At 38.2% G+C, this 16850-nt stretch overlaps 2 protein-coding genes across 2 annotated transcripts in view; one reads left to right on the top strand and one right to left on the bottom strand.

The window, feature by feature from the left end:
- Positions 1 to 9757, bottom strand: part of PUDP (pseudouridine 5'-phosphatase) — a 61751-nt gene extending 51994 nt beyond the window's left edge. The window contains exon 1 of the mRNA XM_084226292.1: positions 9444 to 9757. Coding sequence (XP_084082418.1) covers positions 9444 to 9519 — 76 coding nt within the window. The 5' untranslated portion in view covers positions 9520 to 9757. The remainder of the gene's footprint in view (positions 1 to 9443) is intronic.
- The window catches only part of STS (steroid sulfatase), a gene marked incomplete at both ends in the record, with an annotated part of 105829 nt that continues 98496 nt past the window's right edge, over positions 9518 to 16850 (top strand). The window contains 2 exons of the mRNA XM_084200987.1: positions 9518 to 9616; positions 10346 to 10392. Coding sequence (XP_084057113.1) covers positions 9518 to 9616; positions 10346 to 10392 — 146 coding nt within the window. The remainder of the gene's footprint in view (positions 9617 to 10345; positions 10393 to 16850) is intronic.

Raw genomic sequence — 16850 nt, 5'->3', positions numbered from 1 at the left:
ATGCTGACTTTATCCAAGGTTATACCACTTTAGTCATGCATGAGTATACTCTTCTACCCTGGAGAGACAGGTCAAAGGAGGTTACTACATGTAAATTACAAACAAGCAAAGAAAAATATCTTTAACATAGAACAATTTATTCAAATTAAATATGTCTCAGTATACTCATGCTCCACCTTAAACCATTAATTTCCCATACTTCAAACCTTCTGATACACTATTATCCTATTTTTTCATTAAACAAACATTATCTTTCACTTCATTCTTCTAGTACTAGTGCAAATTTTTTCCTCTTGCTTAGAAATGTTCCCAAATGACCAGTACCAGTGTCAAACTCATAAAACATCCCAATCAAAAAAATATTATCCCACTTATTACTGGTCAGTAATCAAATAAAGGTATATTCTATTAGTTTGAATAGGTACTCCATTTAAGCTTACATTACACACAAATGGAGCAATTAAAGCAGAAGATAATTTTGAAGACACAACATTCCAACAGATGCCCTGACATAAACAGGCTATTTTCTGTATACAGTGACCCTGGTACTGTGAGAAGAGAACCTGAGTGAACTCATATTTATGCACAGCAGACAATCCATGCCCAGGGCTGAGCAGCTTGGCAGCAAACCCAGTGAGTGCAGCACGTGCGAGCGCAGGGCTGCGGCAAAGGGCTACCACGAGCCCATCCTGTGGAGAGCAAAGGTGACACAGGGCCCTATTACAGCAGGCCAGAGAGCACACATTAATGAGCTGGAAGAATGAGACACTGTAACACTGCCCATATTATATAATGACAAAGGTCATGAGCGCATTCACAGAGATGTTAGACAGAAAGACTGGACTGACAAATAATAAAGTGGGCTTTCCTCTTAAATGCCTTGCATTACCCTGAGACAAACTGCATGTGAAACTTATCCAAAAGAACCCCACACAGGCAGAGGCAATCCAAAAACAAGCAGCAGAGAAAAAAGCAGTGTTTGGAGTGCTAACCCATAAGTGGTGCCCTGTAAGGACTGAGCATGGACTCAGACCGGCAGGGAATCTGAATTCTTTATTCAAAGAAACAAGCTGGTTTTATGGACTTTTTCAAGGTACAGTATTTCCTTACATGATAATTCTCACTACATGACCTATCCCATGTTGCCACATCAGCAACACTTTCCAGATGTCCTTCTATGGAGTGATCATGTGCTGTTCACCTGTCTATCAGCTTCTGGCAGGCTCCTCTCTGTAGGACCACCTCCGCCCCCAAGGTCAGGTGGAGACAGCCTCTCTGTGCCACCCTGTGCTCCTTTGTGCCACCATGGCATTCTGCGGGCACGTGCCACAGCCTGTAATTCAATTCTATCCTATCTCTTCCCACAGTGCCCAAAGTAAATAATTTAAGAACTAGAAATAAACTTGCTTCACGAGACACAGTTTATTAGTACTTATTTGATGTATTTTACAAAAATATGTCATCTATCTCTAAAGAGAAGGAGGAAGGAAATTAAGAATACATTTTAACAAGAAACCAGCTATTATATATAACAAGAGCTTGAAAAAGTACATGAGAAGGAGCAATGTACACTTAGATGAAAGTTTTTCCAAAATGCAGCATCAGATATACTGCCAAATTACTACTGAATATGGTATTCATTATAAGAGAAATAAAAAGATTATTAAAAGCTGCACAAGAACGGAAAACATAATGGAGACAGGAACAATTGATACTGTCAACAGGTATGCAACCCTTCAAGAAACAAAATACTGCTTAAAAAAAGTTCAAAAAAGTTTTCAGCCATCAAATAAAAAGAGCCACAAAAGATACCTTTTCCACCAGTTATTGAAGCAAAGGAAGCAAAAAACAGAGATTAAAAAATACAGGATGGTTTTCCCCTAAGTACCAAAAAAATCTTTTTCCCCTAAGTACCAAAAAAACCAAACCTTAGGTCAGAGCAACGATATTATTATTATTATTATTATTATTATTATTATTATTATTATTATTATTATTATTATTATTATTATTGTCAAAGAGGGGTGAAAAGGGATAAGTCAAGGTCAGGAGCCTCTGAGAGAACCACTGTAAGCCACAACAATTATCTTAGTTATATGATTCTCAGCAGTCTTGTGAAAGAAATTAGTATCAATACAGAGATGTACATAAACACATAATAGGAGCAGCAAGAATCATTAGCAGTATCTACTTCATGCCAGAGATGTCCATAATGAATGCAATAAAGTTTGAGAGGAGAAGATATTTGGCTTAATTGCTTCTGTATTTTTAGTTAACATAATTCCTGGTCTTAAAAAGAGCAATGGTGATAGTATGAAAATTATCATCTCCATTAAGGTCTGTTGCCAATGTAAAAGAAAAAAAGTTAAAAATAATAGTAACCACAATCACTCTTCTTCCTCCTCCATTAGAAGTATAAATGCCATTATTCAAGAGCAGGATTGTGTCTCAGAGAAAATAAAAATATACCAGCAGAATTCAGAGACCAGAAACTGCTCTGCCCAAATTAAGATGTTCTGAAAAATTCCACTCTCAAGAGCTCAATTAGCCGACTCACAACAAGGCTACATGAATGAATTACAGCTACTCAGAACAAGAGCTGCAGAACTGGGTCCAAGATGGTACAGAGTGTAACTATTGCCAGTATGTAGAATAATAAACCCAGGGTTGTTAATGCTGTTTTTCTTCTTAAGTAAAAAGAAAATTGGAATACAGCAGATAGAAATTGTGTTTTTATAATGGAATATTCTATGCACCTTTTCTTTGTGTGAAATTCTATTCCATTTATGACACCTTATTATTTACATTCAAAGCAAAATAATTGGAACTTTATACACATGACAGTTTACGTATGCAACAAATCCTTATCATCTACAAACAGATTTGAAAATCCGCTTTTAGGCATAGGAAGAGATTAATTTTTATAAATGGTCTAACTGCTGTATGCACCTCTAAAATCACTAAATAGAACCTTTACACTCCCAGCATTTTCAAAACATAACTCTCCACTTACTACAGGCTCTCTATGCAATTGCAAGTGTGCAACAGTCAGAAAACAAAAACCCCATTATTAAAAGGGAAATTGTAAAACTCTCAGGATTAACTGTTTGGCATGCAGTTTCTCTGGTTTTTTGTTTTTTTCTTACTTTATAACTGAATATTTTGGGTCTGGGGCAACTCATAAATAAGCACCAAAAATACATTGCATTTGTCTGTAATTCCTGTACAATATTAAAATCCAGTCATGGATCTTTCAGCCTGGGAGCATTTCTTGGTTAATTTCTCAAGAAAAAAAACAAAACCAAAACGTATTCATGCTGCCCATGAGATTTTGAAATGTGGTAGCCATTACAGAAATCAAAACCAAAACCCACAAACCCCCCCTTCCCCCCCACCCCGTTGAATGCTGAAATTACTCTGATTCTGGATTATTCTAACCACAAAAAACAAGCAACCATGTGGATGGGCAATTCACAAATCAATCAAGGGAATAACTGAAGTCAGACTCTGGGTTAGTTTGTTTGTAATGTTCTTGCCAAAATTTTTCTTGCTGTTAAATTAAAATGTTAGCTTTCAAGCATGTGACAAATCTTATTTACTGTATTTATGGTTAGTTAATTCTCAATGAGGAGCTGTTTTACTTATGTCCAAAATTTGCTCATGAAGCATCTATAGGGTATTCTAATCCAATAATATCCTTAATCTCTTTAGTTTTGCAACAAATTTCAAATACTGAACACAGGGGCAAGAGAATATTTTCCCTTCCCTCTTTGTTCCCAAAATCAGATGGAAAGTGAGAATGACAAGAAAGTAAGTTTCCACTACACAGAAGCAGAAAATAGGCTTACAAAGATTGCCAGGTTATAGCCTAAGAAGATTAATTCCTGCACTTAAGGCATTACATAGACCAATCTAGAGAGGACTGATGTCTAATGGAATTGCTGTTATTTGCTTGGATGCAGAAGAAAGAGGAAGCTGTTTTTAATAAAAGACAGCATGCACATAAGCAAACTCCAGCATGGAACTCTGATCAGTTTTCTTGTAGGCATCTCCTAGGCAACATGTGCACTAAAATGAAAGTAAGTACATCTTTGACTTCTGACGTTGTGACGATGAGTAGGTAACACTGGGGAGAAAGAAAACAGGCTGAAATTCTTGTGAATCTACAACAAATTTAACTGCAAGCTAATTTCTTCTCTATTATAGACCAGAGATGACCTGTCTGGTCAGCCATGCAGAAGCGTCTTAGAATTGGCAAAAAACACAGCGGTCTTCACACAAAGGAGAGAGTGGCTATAAAAGCAGCAACTTCTGATCCCAGTTGCCTTAACTACTTTCCATCCCTCTGGAAATGGTGACAAGCTGGCATACCTGTGCCTGTGCAATCCAACATGACTTTGAGTTATGGTGAAGGTATCTTGCAAAGCTAAGCTGCTTTAGGAACCATCTCTCATATGTGAACACACTGTTTTATCTCACGTAAAGATACTCTTTTCCAACACTAAGGGACACTGACAAGGATAATAATTTAGATAAAACAAATCCTACTCATAGGAGAAATTTAAGCAAAAATAAATACATGACTAAACTTCCTATACTAAAGTGTCATGCTCTTTGCATGCTAGTTTAGCTCTAGTTTAAGCATAATGCTAAGAAATATCTTCGCAGCCATTTTCCTAAGTTAATTTGTCAGTTGGGAAAGGTTAATATTACATGTTACAGATACATATTATAATATTGGCTTTTTGCAAATATTAAAATGGGTTTTATATGTGTGGGGTAAAGTAACTTTATAATAAAGATATAGTTTGTATTTCTGTTGTTAATTAAGCTTAGACATAGTTGTGTTAAAATGCCTGCTTGGATGGGATAACATCCAACACAGGATAAGGACACCTGCTACAGAAATGTCAACTATCAGCACTCACCATACGAAGAAAGTATGAACCAAGGCCAAAACTAGAAGTGATAAAGAGAAGGAGCCAGAACCATAGCAAAGAAACACACATGCTCTAAAAAGGCGGACCCAAGGAGGAAAATGTCAACTAGTTTATGGATATGCATAGGGGTCTATGAACATGCAACAAGCTGATGTAAAGGAAAAAGTATTTAAGGGGTATCCCTGAAGGTGACAGTGTGGTTTTAGATAACTGCCAAGATGCACCTGGCTGTAATAACCTTTGCTTTATGGTCCTTATCTCCTGTCGTCCTTTAATAAACTTCTAAAAATTTCACGAGAGAGTGAACGTGTTTTTCACTTACACATATAGCTTGTAGAGAATTTTAAATGTTTTCAGCCCCCTATAAGTTTAAGCACAGATCATCAAAGGCGACATTCAATCTTATTTGTGTTTTGGTAGTAGGGTACCTATTGGCTACAATTATATAACAAAACTACTTGTCATAGCTTAAAAATAAACCTATGCAGTAAGTTTATAAGATAGATCGTGGGGGGCATTACTCTATATGTTTTTGTATATTGTGTACAAGTTAAATACATTTTTCCTCCTATATATTAAGCATTGATTTGTTTTTTTTTTTATAATAGGCTAAAATGCCAGGATCCAATCTGTACGACTATAACAACAGGATTTATTTGGGAATCAAATATCTCTACTTTCTGTTGTTGTTGTTCTTATTATTATGATCTGTTAACCCTGTACTATGTGTCAGATAAGTGCATAAATAAGTTTAATATTTTCATTATTATTAAATTTTAATTAATGATATTAACGTAATTTATTTCTATATTTAATTAATTTATGAATGAATTAATTTCTTAAAATAGCTTAGTATTTTTAACTATACCACACACTAGCGGTTAGAACAGTAGTCTTCTGTAGGAACAGAGTACCACACTTTGAAAAAAAGCAATCTATTATTCTGAGCATTTAATGTCATTATTTATTGTAGGAAATCAAGTAGAAATTTAACTTAAGAAATTTAATGCCTTAATTGAAGTGCTGGGCAGTTCTGTTGTGGTTTTGTTGGGTTTTGTTGTTGTTTTGTTTTATGGGTTTTTTTTGAGAAAGTACAGGAGTACAAAAAAATTAAGATGCAGTTATTCCTTTTCCTCTGGTATCTACTACACAGCGCACAACTAATCAACTATGATAATTAATGAAGCTGCATGAGCGGGTGATCAGTCACTGGAACTAGCTCCCCCAAGCAGCCATCATGGCACCAAGGCTGTCAGAGTTCAAGGAGCATTTGGACAAGGCTCTTAGTCCTCTGTTCTAGTTTTCCGAAGTCCTGAGAGGAGCTGAACTCAATGATCCTTATGTTTTGGGAAGAGATGGGAGGGAGTTGAGCTGCAGGCTGTGGCATGCACCTGCAGAAGCACATGGCAGCACAGAACTGACCTGTCCTTGGGAGGAGGTGCCACATGACAGACCCTTATGGAGAGGAGCCTGCTGGAAGCTGGCAGATGGGTGAACAGCGCGTGATCACCCCTAAGATTCTACCCAAGAGCTCAAAGGGAAAGATTAGGTAATAAAAAAAAAAAAAAAAAAAAAAAAAAAAAAAAAAAAAAGGGTAGATTGCATTGATTAGAATTGCAGAAGAAGGAGGCTGACAGACAGGTGAACACTGCGTGATCACCCCTAAGATTCTACCCAAGAGCTCAAAGGGAAAGAGTAGGTAATAAAAAAAAAAAAAGAGGGTAGATTGCGTTGATAAGAATTGCAGAAGAAGGAGGCTGACAGACAGGTGAACACTGCGTGATCACCCCTAAGATTCTACCCAAGAGCTCAAAGGGAAAGAGTAGGTAATAAAAAAAAAAGGAAGAGTAGATTGCATTGATTAGAAATGCAGAAAAAACTGGTGTTAGATAACCTTTGAAACAATGATACAGAAGGACTCTGAATGAAAGGGTTGAAGGACTTCCACAGGCAGCTCAGAGACAGTAACTTCTGTGTTGAAAGTAGGCTGATACATCAAGGTGCAACTCAAGGACAACTTAATCAGCCTCAATTATGTTAGAGGGAGGGGGGAGATAAAAAGCAGTTGATCAGACTCAGCAGCGCTTTCACACAGCCAAGGATTAGCCAGTAAAGTGTAGGCTGCAGGTTTTACAGGGTAACACTTGGATTGTTTCCAAAGTCAAGAACCTTGTGAACACCTCAGACCTCATTTAAGGACATTATACCAACAAAGATTTTGGAAATCTATCAGAAGATACCCTACCTTCCTTAATCAGAAGCAAGTATGTCAATTACAGAAAACAAGTTCATGGCATGTTACAACCGATGAATTTAATGCTCAATTTTTCTCATCATTTATAGATCAATTTATATTTGTTCTATACAATCAGTACGGTTTAGGTGAAAACATCTAAAAATAGTCATGTACATTTGCAGACCCAACTTTGCTCAGAAAAATTTTTGCAAAACCTGAAGCTTCTGAAAATTGCAATCAAATTTCTAAATTTGATTCTAAACTATGCAATCAACCAAGCACTTAAAAAAGTTAGCAATAACAGATATTCAATACAAAAACTTTTATTTGTGCTCTTTGAAAGGAAGTACATTTGGGGCATTTCTGTAGCTTCTTGAAATATGTATGTTATTCATTTTATCACCTCCAACGAACACTATGTGACACATTAAAATTTCATAAGAAAATTACAGGGTTCTTATGTAGGTTAACATCAATATGAACATTTGTCTCATTCAGAAGATTTGCAGTAGGCAGGTTGGGCAGAGGGAATCTAAATTGCGTATGGCTTTTATCACTCTTTCCCCCAAATTATTCCAAATTTTTTGAAACATTTAGGAATCTTGGGAAAGTCTAAGCAGTCTCCTGACTGCCTTTTTGCCTCCCAAGGATCACTGCTCATTATGAAACAAATAGGCTCACCAAGAATGTTAAACGTTTCATAGTATTCAGAGGCTGAAACATACTAAAGTCCTCTGAAATAAAGTGCACATAATGAAAATCAGCAAAGTAATGTCACTTTTACTACTCTTTACTGGAAGATACTCGAAGAGTATTTTCAGTCTAATTCCTTGCAGCTGAAAGATTTCTGAAATACAATACATACTTTATATGTATTGTATACATAGACAAAATCACATACATGTATCATTACCAATATTCTCCTGTTAGGGTGACTGTTGTCTGTGTGAAGGAGATTTCCAGCTTTTGACAAAGAGCAGCAGTAACTAAAAAAAGCTTTCCTGAAACTTCTAAGAACGAAATTAAAATAACTGGTTCTATATTACAGGATTACACACACACACATATGTATGCGTCTGTGTGTGTGTGTGTGTGTGTGTATCCCCAGGCTGAGACTCCAGTGATGAAGTTGAAAATGCAACTAAAATATAAATGCAACTCAATCACTGTTTTGCATAGCATAGCCATTTTTGTTTAAAAAGGTAAATGTGGATCACCTTCACCTCTTACAGCCCTTCTTACAGAAGGAGGGAAAAGTGCACATTTCTTGGAAACACAGTGTAACTCAATAGACTTCACAGCAGTCTTCCCAGAAACTGCAACAATTCGGGTTTTGCAGAAAGAAGGCACACACCTCCAGTTCACACCTTTTAGGAATTCACCTACATCCAGAACTGCTTCCTCTGTGATAACTCACAATAACTATTTCAATAAGTAAGTCACATGACAAATTATTCCATTATTCCTCACCAGAGGGTCCTGATTCAGCAAATAGTTAAGAGCAGACTTAAAAACTGTCCTAGTTATAGCGACTATTCAAAAGTCAAGATCTAATGGAGCTGCAGCACGGGAAGCATCAAGCTACAGAGTAACCCTGCAAAGCAGGAAGTCTACTGATACCAAAACTAAGATAAACCTATCAGAGTGGTGTCCAGGCTCATCAGCTGGAGAAGGCAGCTCTAAACGCTGCCGAGCGCTGTCCAGCCCTCCGAGACCCGCTGCTCCTGGCCGCGGGCAGTGCGCGGGCGGGGTCCCGCAGCCCCAGGCTGCATGCCCGTTCTGCTCCCCGTTCCCGGGCTGTCAGCCCCAGCCTGCCCCTCACCGCTCTCCCCACAGCCACCCCAACCTCGCTCAGCCCTCCGCCAGCCAGAGCAAGTACCCCGCTCACGCTCAGCCCCTGGTCTGTTACTTTAAGGCGAAATCTGCCCCCGAAAGGCAGCAAGTAGCGGAAGCAGGAGAAGGAATTAACTCGTTTCCTGTTGCTTTAATCCCTTCACTTTGGTTTTAGCAGCACCGCCCGGGGCGTTCTGGCTGCTCGCCCAGAGAGACGAGGCCGTGAATGAGCAGCCACAGCCTGGACTGCTCCGACCGCGGGAGGCGGAGGGGAGGGGGAAGGAAAGGGAAGGAGGCTGCCCGCCGCCAGCTACTGCCCCTCGCTGTCGGGGCAGGCGGGCCGGCCTGGCGGCGCGGTGGTCCCCACCGCCGCGGGGCGGAGAGGATTGGAGCGGGGACCTGGCCGTGGAGGGGAGAGGGGAGAGGCTACGCACCCAGCAGCAGCCCGTCCATGTCAAAGATCAGGTGAGTGACCGGGCGCAGCGCGGCCGCCGAGGAGGAAGCGGCCATGGCGAGGCAGAGCAGCCGGAGCGCAGCAGGAGCCGAGGCAGACGGAACCCGCGCGGTGCGAGACTGGCCAGGCCGGAAACCTAACGGGGAGGTCGGGGTAGGGCGGCAGTTTATAGCGGCACCCGGGGCGGGCCGGGCCGGGCCTGCCGGACCTTTGTTCTGTTTTGTTCTACTTTTCAAGCAAAGTCCGTTTCTCTTCTTGGGGCCTCTTATCTTGCAGAACAGCTCTTCTTGCCCTGAGAGCTTGTGGAGTGTCCCTCTCTGGAAACATCCAGCAACCATGTGGATGCAGTTCTGTTCAGTGTGCTCTGGGATGACCCTGCAGGGAGGTTGGCCCAGACGACCCGTGGTGGTCCCTTCCAACCACACCTACTTTGTGATTCCTAAATCCTGTTTGGTGCTGCTGGCGGGAAATACAGAACAGTTGCTCTCAAGTTGACATGTTAGCCAGTGTCTCTTCTGCGTGCCTGTGTAGAGGTTGACAGGGGTACTATTACCTCCAGACTATTGTTGAAACAAAAAGATGTAAATCTGTGTAAAACTGTGAGGGATGAGTAAAGTAATGGAGAGAAAAAATCTGTGAGGAAGGAGAAAATCTATTTCTTAAAGGTTGCTGAGTGCAAGAATGGTTAATTGAATGCTGGTTTGGGTGTTGTATGTTTCTTTCTGAAACATTCAAGAAGTTCTGAAGTTCAAGAAACAAGACTGTTCTCAAGTTGAAACAAAATCTTCCTGCATGGGCACATCATCTGATTTTTGCTGGGCAGCTGGGAGGGAAAGAGGGCACCTACCTCATCAGTTTTCCCTTTTGTATTTTTTCATGCAGGTAACTCTCCGCTGGGTATCAAGATCGCTGAAGCACCAGTTGCAGAGGCAAACATGAAAAGAGCTGTGTCAGGCTCCCAAGGTGACATACTGGCTTAAAGATGTGTACTGCTATGCCGTTCTGTGTGAGGACAGTGGTTAGTTGCAGCTTCGTGTAGGGGGAGTCCTGTCTCATTTGTAGGTAGGCCTTGCAGCAATTCCTTTTTCCTAACGGTGCCTTCATTTGAATTGGCAATGTTTCACCATTTTAGCAAGTTAGTGAGGGCTTTTAAAGCCTTAACTGTAGGTGTCACATAGCTATATTTAAATTTTATTTTAGTCTTGTTAAGCATCTTACCTAGCCCCAAAAACTATCCCTTGCAAGTACGTTCACCCTACATTTATGTGAAATGTAGACACAGAATTCTCCTGACACCTTCTCCTATTTGTGAAATAAGACAAATAAAACATCCTTGGCCTTTACTTGTACCTTTTGAATAATAAAACTTGACTTTGAAACAACATTTTTTGAGTTTTGGGTTGGTTTTCTCTTTTTTATCTTGTCTCATTCTGTAATGATAATGCTGCTTAGGCCCTGTCTGTGTAGGCTAGGAAAAGGATTGTGTGCAGTACCTTCAATGTCTTTTAAAAATTCTGTGCATAGTCGTGAAATTGGTTCCTGTGTAGATTTAAGAAAATGGCTCCTGAGCTTTGAGGGGTTTTTCTTGTAACCTTACAATATATGAGTATTAAAAATGCCCATGGCTCTTTTGTTTCTGCAATAAGCACTGTGCAACAAGTCAATATTCCAGTTTTGTTTCCAGCAAACATTTACAGTTTCTTTTGTAGCACACTTAGGTGGGAGCATAGCTAGAATCAATAGGGGTAAAATCATAAATACAGTAGGTCAAAAAAGGTGTTAACCTCTTAAAGGGAATTGAAAAAGAATAATTTCAATAGTTATAATGGTAGTGTTGTGCTGTCTAAGAAAGAATGTGATTCTGCTGTAAGAGACAAATATTTAAAGATGCATGATGTTGTATGACCGTGGTACCACCTGAGGTAGATTTATTAACTTTCTAATTAGCAAATATTCTAAAAATCTGGTTTTTAATTGTATGTATGGTGAGGGTGTAAAACCTTTATTTGTTACTCAACAGATGTAGCTTTTTCTTGTTAGCTTGATTTATTGTTCTTATTAGAAAAAAGTATTTGATCATAACTTCCATTGCTTCTAGCTCCTAAAAAGGGGGAAATATCACTGTTTTTAGCATGTAAATTCCCAGTTTGAGAAACCAAGGGTTTTGCAAAACTTTTGAGTACTTAAAGTAGAAATAAGTGATAGGCAATCTATGTGAAAGTAGCCCACAAAATTAAAGTGTGATACAGAAGCTGAACACTTTTAGGGTTAAATGGTCTGGGTTACAAATCCTATGGTACACGTTTCAAGACTGTCACATTGCTGACAGGCTGATGACCTCAATTTGCTTTGCTTTGCTCTGGCTCATCAGTGATAATCAGTGTGATGTTAGCTTACTTGATTCTTCAAAGCTGTGTTCAAACACAAGAAAATCTTCCCAAGATAGAAAACTGTTTAGGTTTATTCTGTGTGATTAAGTCTTTTTACTAACAGAATAAAATGAAGTAAAAGTCCAAGCAACATGGTGGAGCATAATTTTCTAGATACATAAGTGATAAATTGTGCTGATCTAAGTTTTGTTTGAGCTGTCTTAAATATCTGTATCTAATGACTCACCAGTATGTTTGGTTTTGTTGTCGGGTTATTTTTTTTCTTCAAAGGGAGTGGAAATTTGATTTTGAGAATTTGATATTAAGAATTGTGGAATTGATTTATTTTTGTTTGCTACTATTTTTTATTACTTATTTGAAGCTGGCTTTGAGTTATAAGGATTTCAGTAACTTTAGAATTGTGGGAAGCATATTGTAGTTGAGGTACAGTAATTATGAACACCAATAATTAATTATATTCCTACAAACCTGATGTATGCCTATTGAGAAGAATGAACTTGGACGTAATAATTAAGATGTAATTCTGTACCTGGACTTGAATCCTGGAAAGTCTGAAGAACACAATTTTAGCTTCATGTTTGTTTAAAAAATTAGTGCTATCTGGGCATACACCAGAACAGATATATGGTGTTGTAAGGTACATATATATATATCTGTGAGGTACATATATATATCTGTAAGGATATATGGTGTTGTAAGGTACATATATATCTGGATGTCCAGGTTTTTAAACAGGTTTTAAACCTGTAAATTAACTGCCTGTAGGTAGCTGTACTGAATGCCAAACAAATCTGTTTTCTCTGGTTTTGTAATAATATGTTAAAATCTCGTTGGTTTTATTGTTATTGAATGTGAGATAAAGTGAAAATACTCAGGTGCTGTGTGGTTATTAAGTATGCAACGCAATGTTTTATGTATTAGGTCCTCTTAACTTTTTTTAGCTTCTATATTTGTTTGAGTTTTCTTTACTTTGAGGCTGGAAGTTTTGTACCTCACTGAGATTTATGTGACTGAGTTCTTTCCTGGCGAGTAAAAGCTCAGAATATGCTTAAGTATTTTCATAGGTAATACATTTGATTATCAAATCTATTATTTGATTCAATAATTGCAGTTTCCTATTTCACTATTTCATGTTGTGCTCGAAGCACCGATTCACTTACCTGTTTTTTATGCCATTCATAGGAGCACCGTGCACTATGTATTTCACACAGAAATGACTGACTTTATTTTTCTTTTTCTGCAGGCACCTTGACAAAGAGGATAAACAGATTATAATCTGTTTTGGTTTGAATATTAAAAAAATAATCTAAATACTTGAATAAATCCAGTAATTTAAAAACTTTCATAATGATTTACATAAACAGCTGTTAAACCCACTATTAGTAACAAATTACTTGGAATTATTTAGATTTAAATGTAAATTCAGGTATCAGCTGAGATTCTCAACAGTTGCTATAGTTAAGCCTATAAGCTTTCAGGAAATGAAACCCCTCTCAGTGCTGGATATCACCAAACATAAGCTTTTCACCTTAAGATTATGAATTAGGTGAATTGTACTGATTCAGTTCATGTTTTTATAAGTACAAAATGGAAGATGACCATATGTCTTAAAGCAATTAAATAGTACCATGGGACTCCTGATCTAGGTCATGTTTTATTGATTACATAAGTTAAAAGTGTGTATATACTCTTTTAATCAATCACATGTGTCTTCTCTCAGCCAAGCAAGCAGGGATAGGAGAGCCCTGTGTTTTTTAGATTTTGATATTGGCAACCAGTTACAAAGGCAAGGAAGATGATGTGATACGCTGCAGGAGAATGAAGTGAAAATACGTGTTGCTCACATGTGTTCATCTCAGTAAATTTAGATGCAGTATAGAAACGTTCATTTTTAGATGTCAATTGCTGTATTTATTGGTGGGATTGTACAACAGAACAAAGTCTCTGAAGCTGGGAAAGGAAGCTTTAATATGCTTTTGGGCCATTATTGCTTTTGTTTAGGTCACTGAGAACCATTTATTCTCTTTTATGTATTGTGATTTAGCTTGTTGACATACTTTTTGGTCTTCTAATAAAATATTGGCTGTGCACAGGCAAACTGTTGAGGTAATTAGCAGTGTCATTGTAATGAAAATCCTGAAGTGCCTAATGGCTGGGTCCTGCTTAGCCTTAAACTATCAGGAAGATTAGAACAGAAGGGATTGCATCCCCAGATGTGATATGAAGTATTGTATCCTGCTTAATTTTTCCTGTGATATGGGTTTGCTGTAACTTTCTTGTCATGGTATAACTGTCATTTGTTTATCTAACTTCCCATTGTTACTGGAACCTAAAATACTTGTTATGAACTTGGTTTTATGTCTTGTCTGCATGTGGATTTAATTGCTTTTTTGTTCATTTTACTACAGTTTGATTGTTACAGATTATTAGAGATAAAAAGTTTTGTGTTTCTACTGTCATGTGGAATGCACATTCTGTGAACCTCTCTGAACAGGTCATCTACAACTTGCTGCAGGCAGTAAAGGTGAAACTGAATGCAGTCATCCTTCCAGTGGTTCCTTTCAGTCTTGGGTTCAGAAACTCAAACTTTTCAAAGGCTGTGGTAATTATATCTTCAGATGGAGAAGAGAGAGAAGGAATTGTGATTCTCAGGGTCACAAGGTCTCTAAGACACTCATCTGTAATGCTGCTTCGTGTTCAGGTTTTATATGCATGTTCCCTTTTTGGGATGCAACAAGCTGGGGAGTTGAATCTCCAGAGCTCAGACATTGTGCCTACTGTGTGTTCTCTTAAAAGTTTGCATCTATCTGGAAGAGTTGAGTAGAAATAAATGAACTGGCTGACACTCAGCCCAGAGTGGCTGCATGATCAGGAAGAACATGCTGACAGCCTGGGAAGTGTAGGGAGGCAGCTGGAGGCCAGCTATCATAAAGTACTGTGACCTTTCTTTCTTTGCAGTGGTTCTCAGCTTCTAGAATTATCTAGGCAGAAAAACAATAGTACTGTACTGATATGTATAAAAAATAGCAGCTCTGATCAGGAAGCAGAAATGGTGCAGAGAGGACAAGGGGCAGTGCCAAGCAGAGTTAGCCAGCTTCTCCCCCATTGCAGCAGAGTTGTATTAAACATCCTAGCTGCTCCTTACTGTGGGAATTGGGACTTTTCCTTGCCTGCCAGAGTTAGTGTTGGGACCTCGCAACCAAGTAATGATTCAATTTCTTTGTATTTTCTTGCCCCAGAAGCTACTGCCCTGTTTTCCTTCTCCCTTGTACAGACACAAACATACAGGTAGTATACCTCAGAACATGCTCTTGTGGGCAGGCAGTGGGAAGTAGGCTTTGTTACCACTACCATGTAAGGCACTGAATAATTTTTGGGTGAGAAAATAGTTCCATCACTAGGCTGTCCACCTACTTTAAGTTCAGCTTATATTTACCTATCTTAAGGAATTAGGTTCTGTGTATTGTAACAAAGCAGATGAGGAAATGATGTAGCTGTATTTCTTATTTTAGACTTTCAATTGAAAGGTTTTTTGTAAAAGACCAGTAACAGACACTTGTTTTCATTAAACATTTATAAAACAGGGAACACCATTTGTAAGTACTAATACGGTTAGATGGTTAGATATTAGGGATACCTAGAAGAATGCAATGAAGTTCAAGTGTTGGCAAGCCAATCAGGCTCTGACTTTTTTTTACTAAGACAGCTATCTCCACTTAACCAGGTAATCTCAAACATTTCACCTTGAGTTCTGTGAGATGAATGATTGGTTACTCTGACACTGCAGGTTTGAAAGAGTCCTATATTTCCATTTCATATACTTACATATAGGTAAGACCACAAGAGAAGTTCAAGGTCTGGATGAATTCTCTGCAATAGAATTGTATAGGCTTAAAATATCTGTCCAGACATTATGCTTAAAATTTTCTGAATCTTTCAGTGAATCTTTTGCTTTGCTAGCATATCCTGTGTTTTCCCTCTACTCTTCTTTTTTTTATTTTACAAATTTTATTTATTTATTCTATTGTTGTAAGTTATGCTTTCTGAAGCTTTTACTATTTTGATTACTCTTCAGCATCTTAGATACATTTAGCATGTATCCTTAGAGAAGTCCACCACACAAGTACATTTACCGTAGCTGTGGGGTTTATAAATGATAAATAGAAAGTAATTTTTTGCCTTCTTAGTCCCAGATAGATCAATATCTTTGAATTAACATAAGAGCTGAATTACTGTCTTTGCCTTAGTTTGGTTTTTACTGCTGATTAGTCAGGTTGTTCCCCATGTTGTGCCAAGGCAAAAGCTCAAAACTTTTGTTGCTGTTTGTCCCATTCAAAATTTTCTTTATGGTTCACTTCTATATGTAGTTTCACTAATTAAAAGGAGTCAGTATCATGCTTCAGTGAAAGAGATCAGGGGCAGTATCTCTAGCCCATTAAGAGCTTATCACCTCTTCATACAGTTCAAAATCTCTTTATGCATTTTTAAGTATGAAAAACTACTATCTTGCAAGCCTAATGAGGCAGATATCTGCAAGAATCTGTGCTACAGAATGAATTGTTGTATCCTTGTTTCAGAAATGTTGTATGTGTCATTTAGACCAGTGACTGCTACAAGCAGAAGGGAATAAGTATTATATTAATGACTGTGTTTGACAGCCTAGCTTCATAATCTGTTTTTCACTGACTTTTCCTTTTTATGCTAATAGTTATGCTCTCATCTGGAAAAATTAGACTAATACAATTTTCCAAAAGCTATTAGCAAGACTTTTAATATTAAGATGGGAATATATCCTAATGTGCCATGCCAAAACTAAGCTTTTGTTGTAGTCATGAAATGGGGCATAGTTAGGGTATATTTTGGAGTTGCAAATCATGAAGAAAAGCCTACAAGCTTCAGGGGGCATAGAGCTTCACTCTAGGTGTTGCATTCTTGTCACCAGGCATCAACTAGGTAAACTTTCTGAAGCTGGTAGAAATAAAGTAAAACCCTGCCTG

The sequence above is a fragment of the Fringilla coelebs genome (assembly GCF_963513975.1).
Source record: "Fringilla coelebs genome assembly, chromosome: 2".
In the NCBI taxonomy this organism is placed as follows: Eukaryota; Metazoa; Chordata; class Aves; order Passeriformes; family Fringillidae; genus Fringilla; species Fringilla coelebs.
The sequence above is the reverse complement of the archived record's forward strand: the minus strand, read 5'-3'. Positions and strand labels throughout refer to the sequence as shown.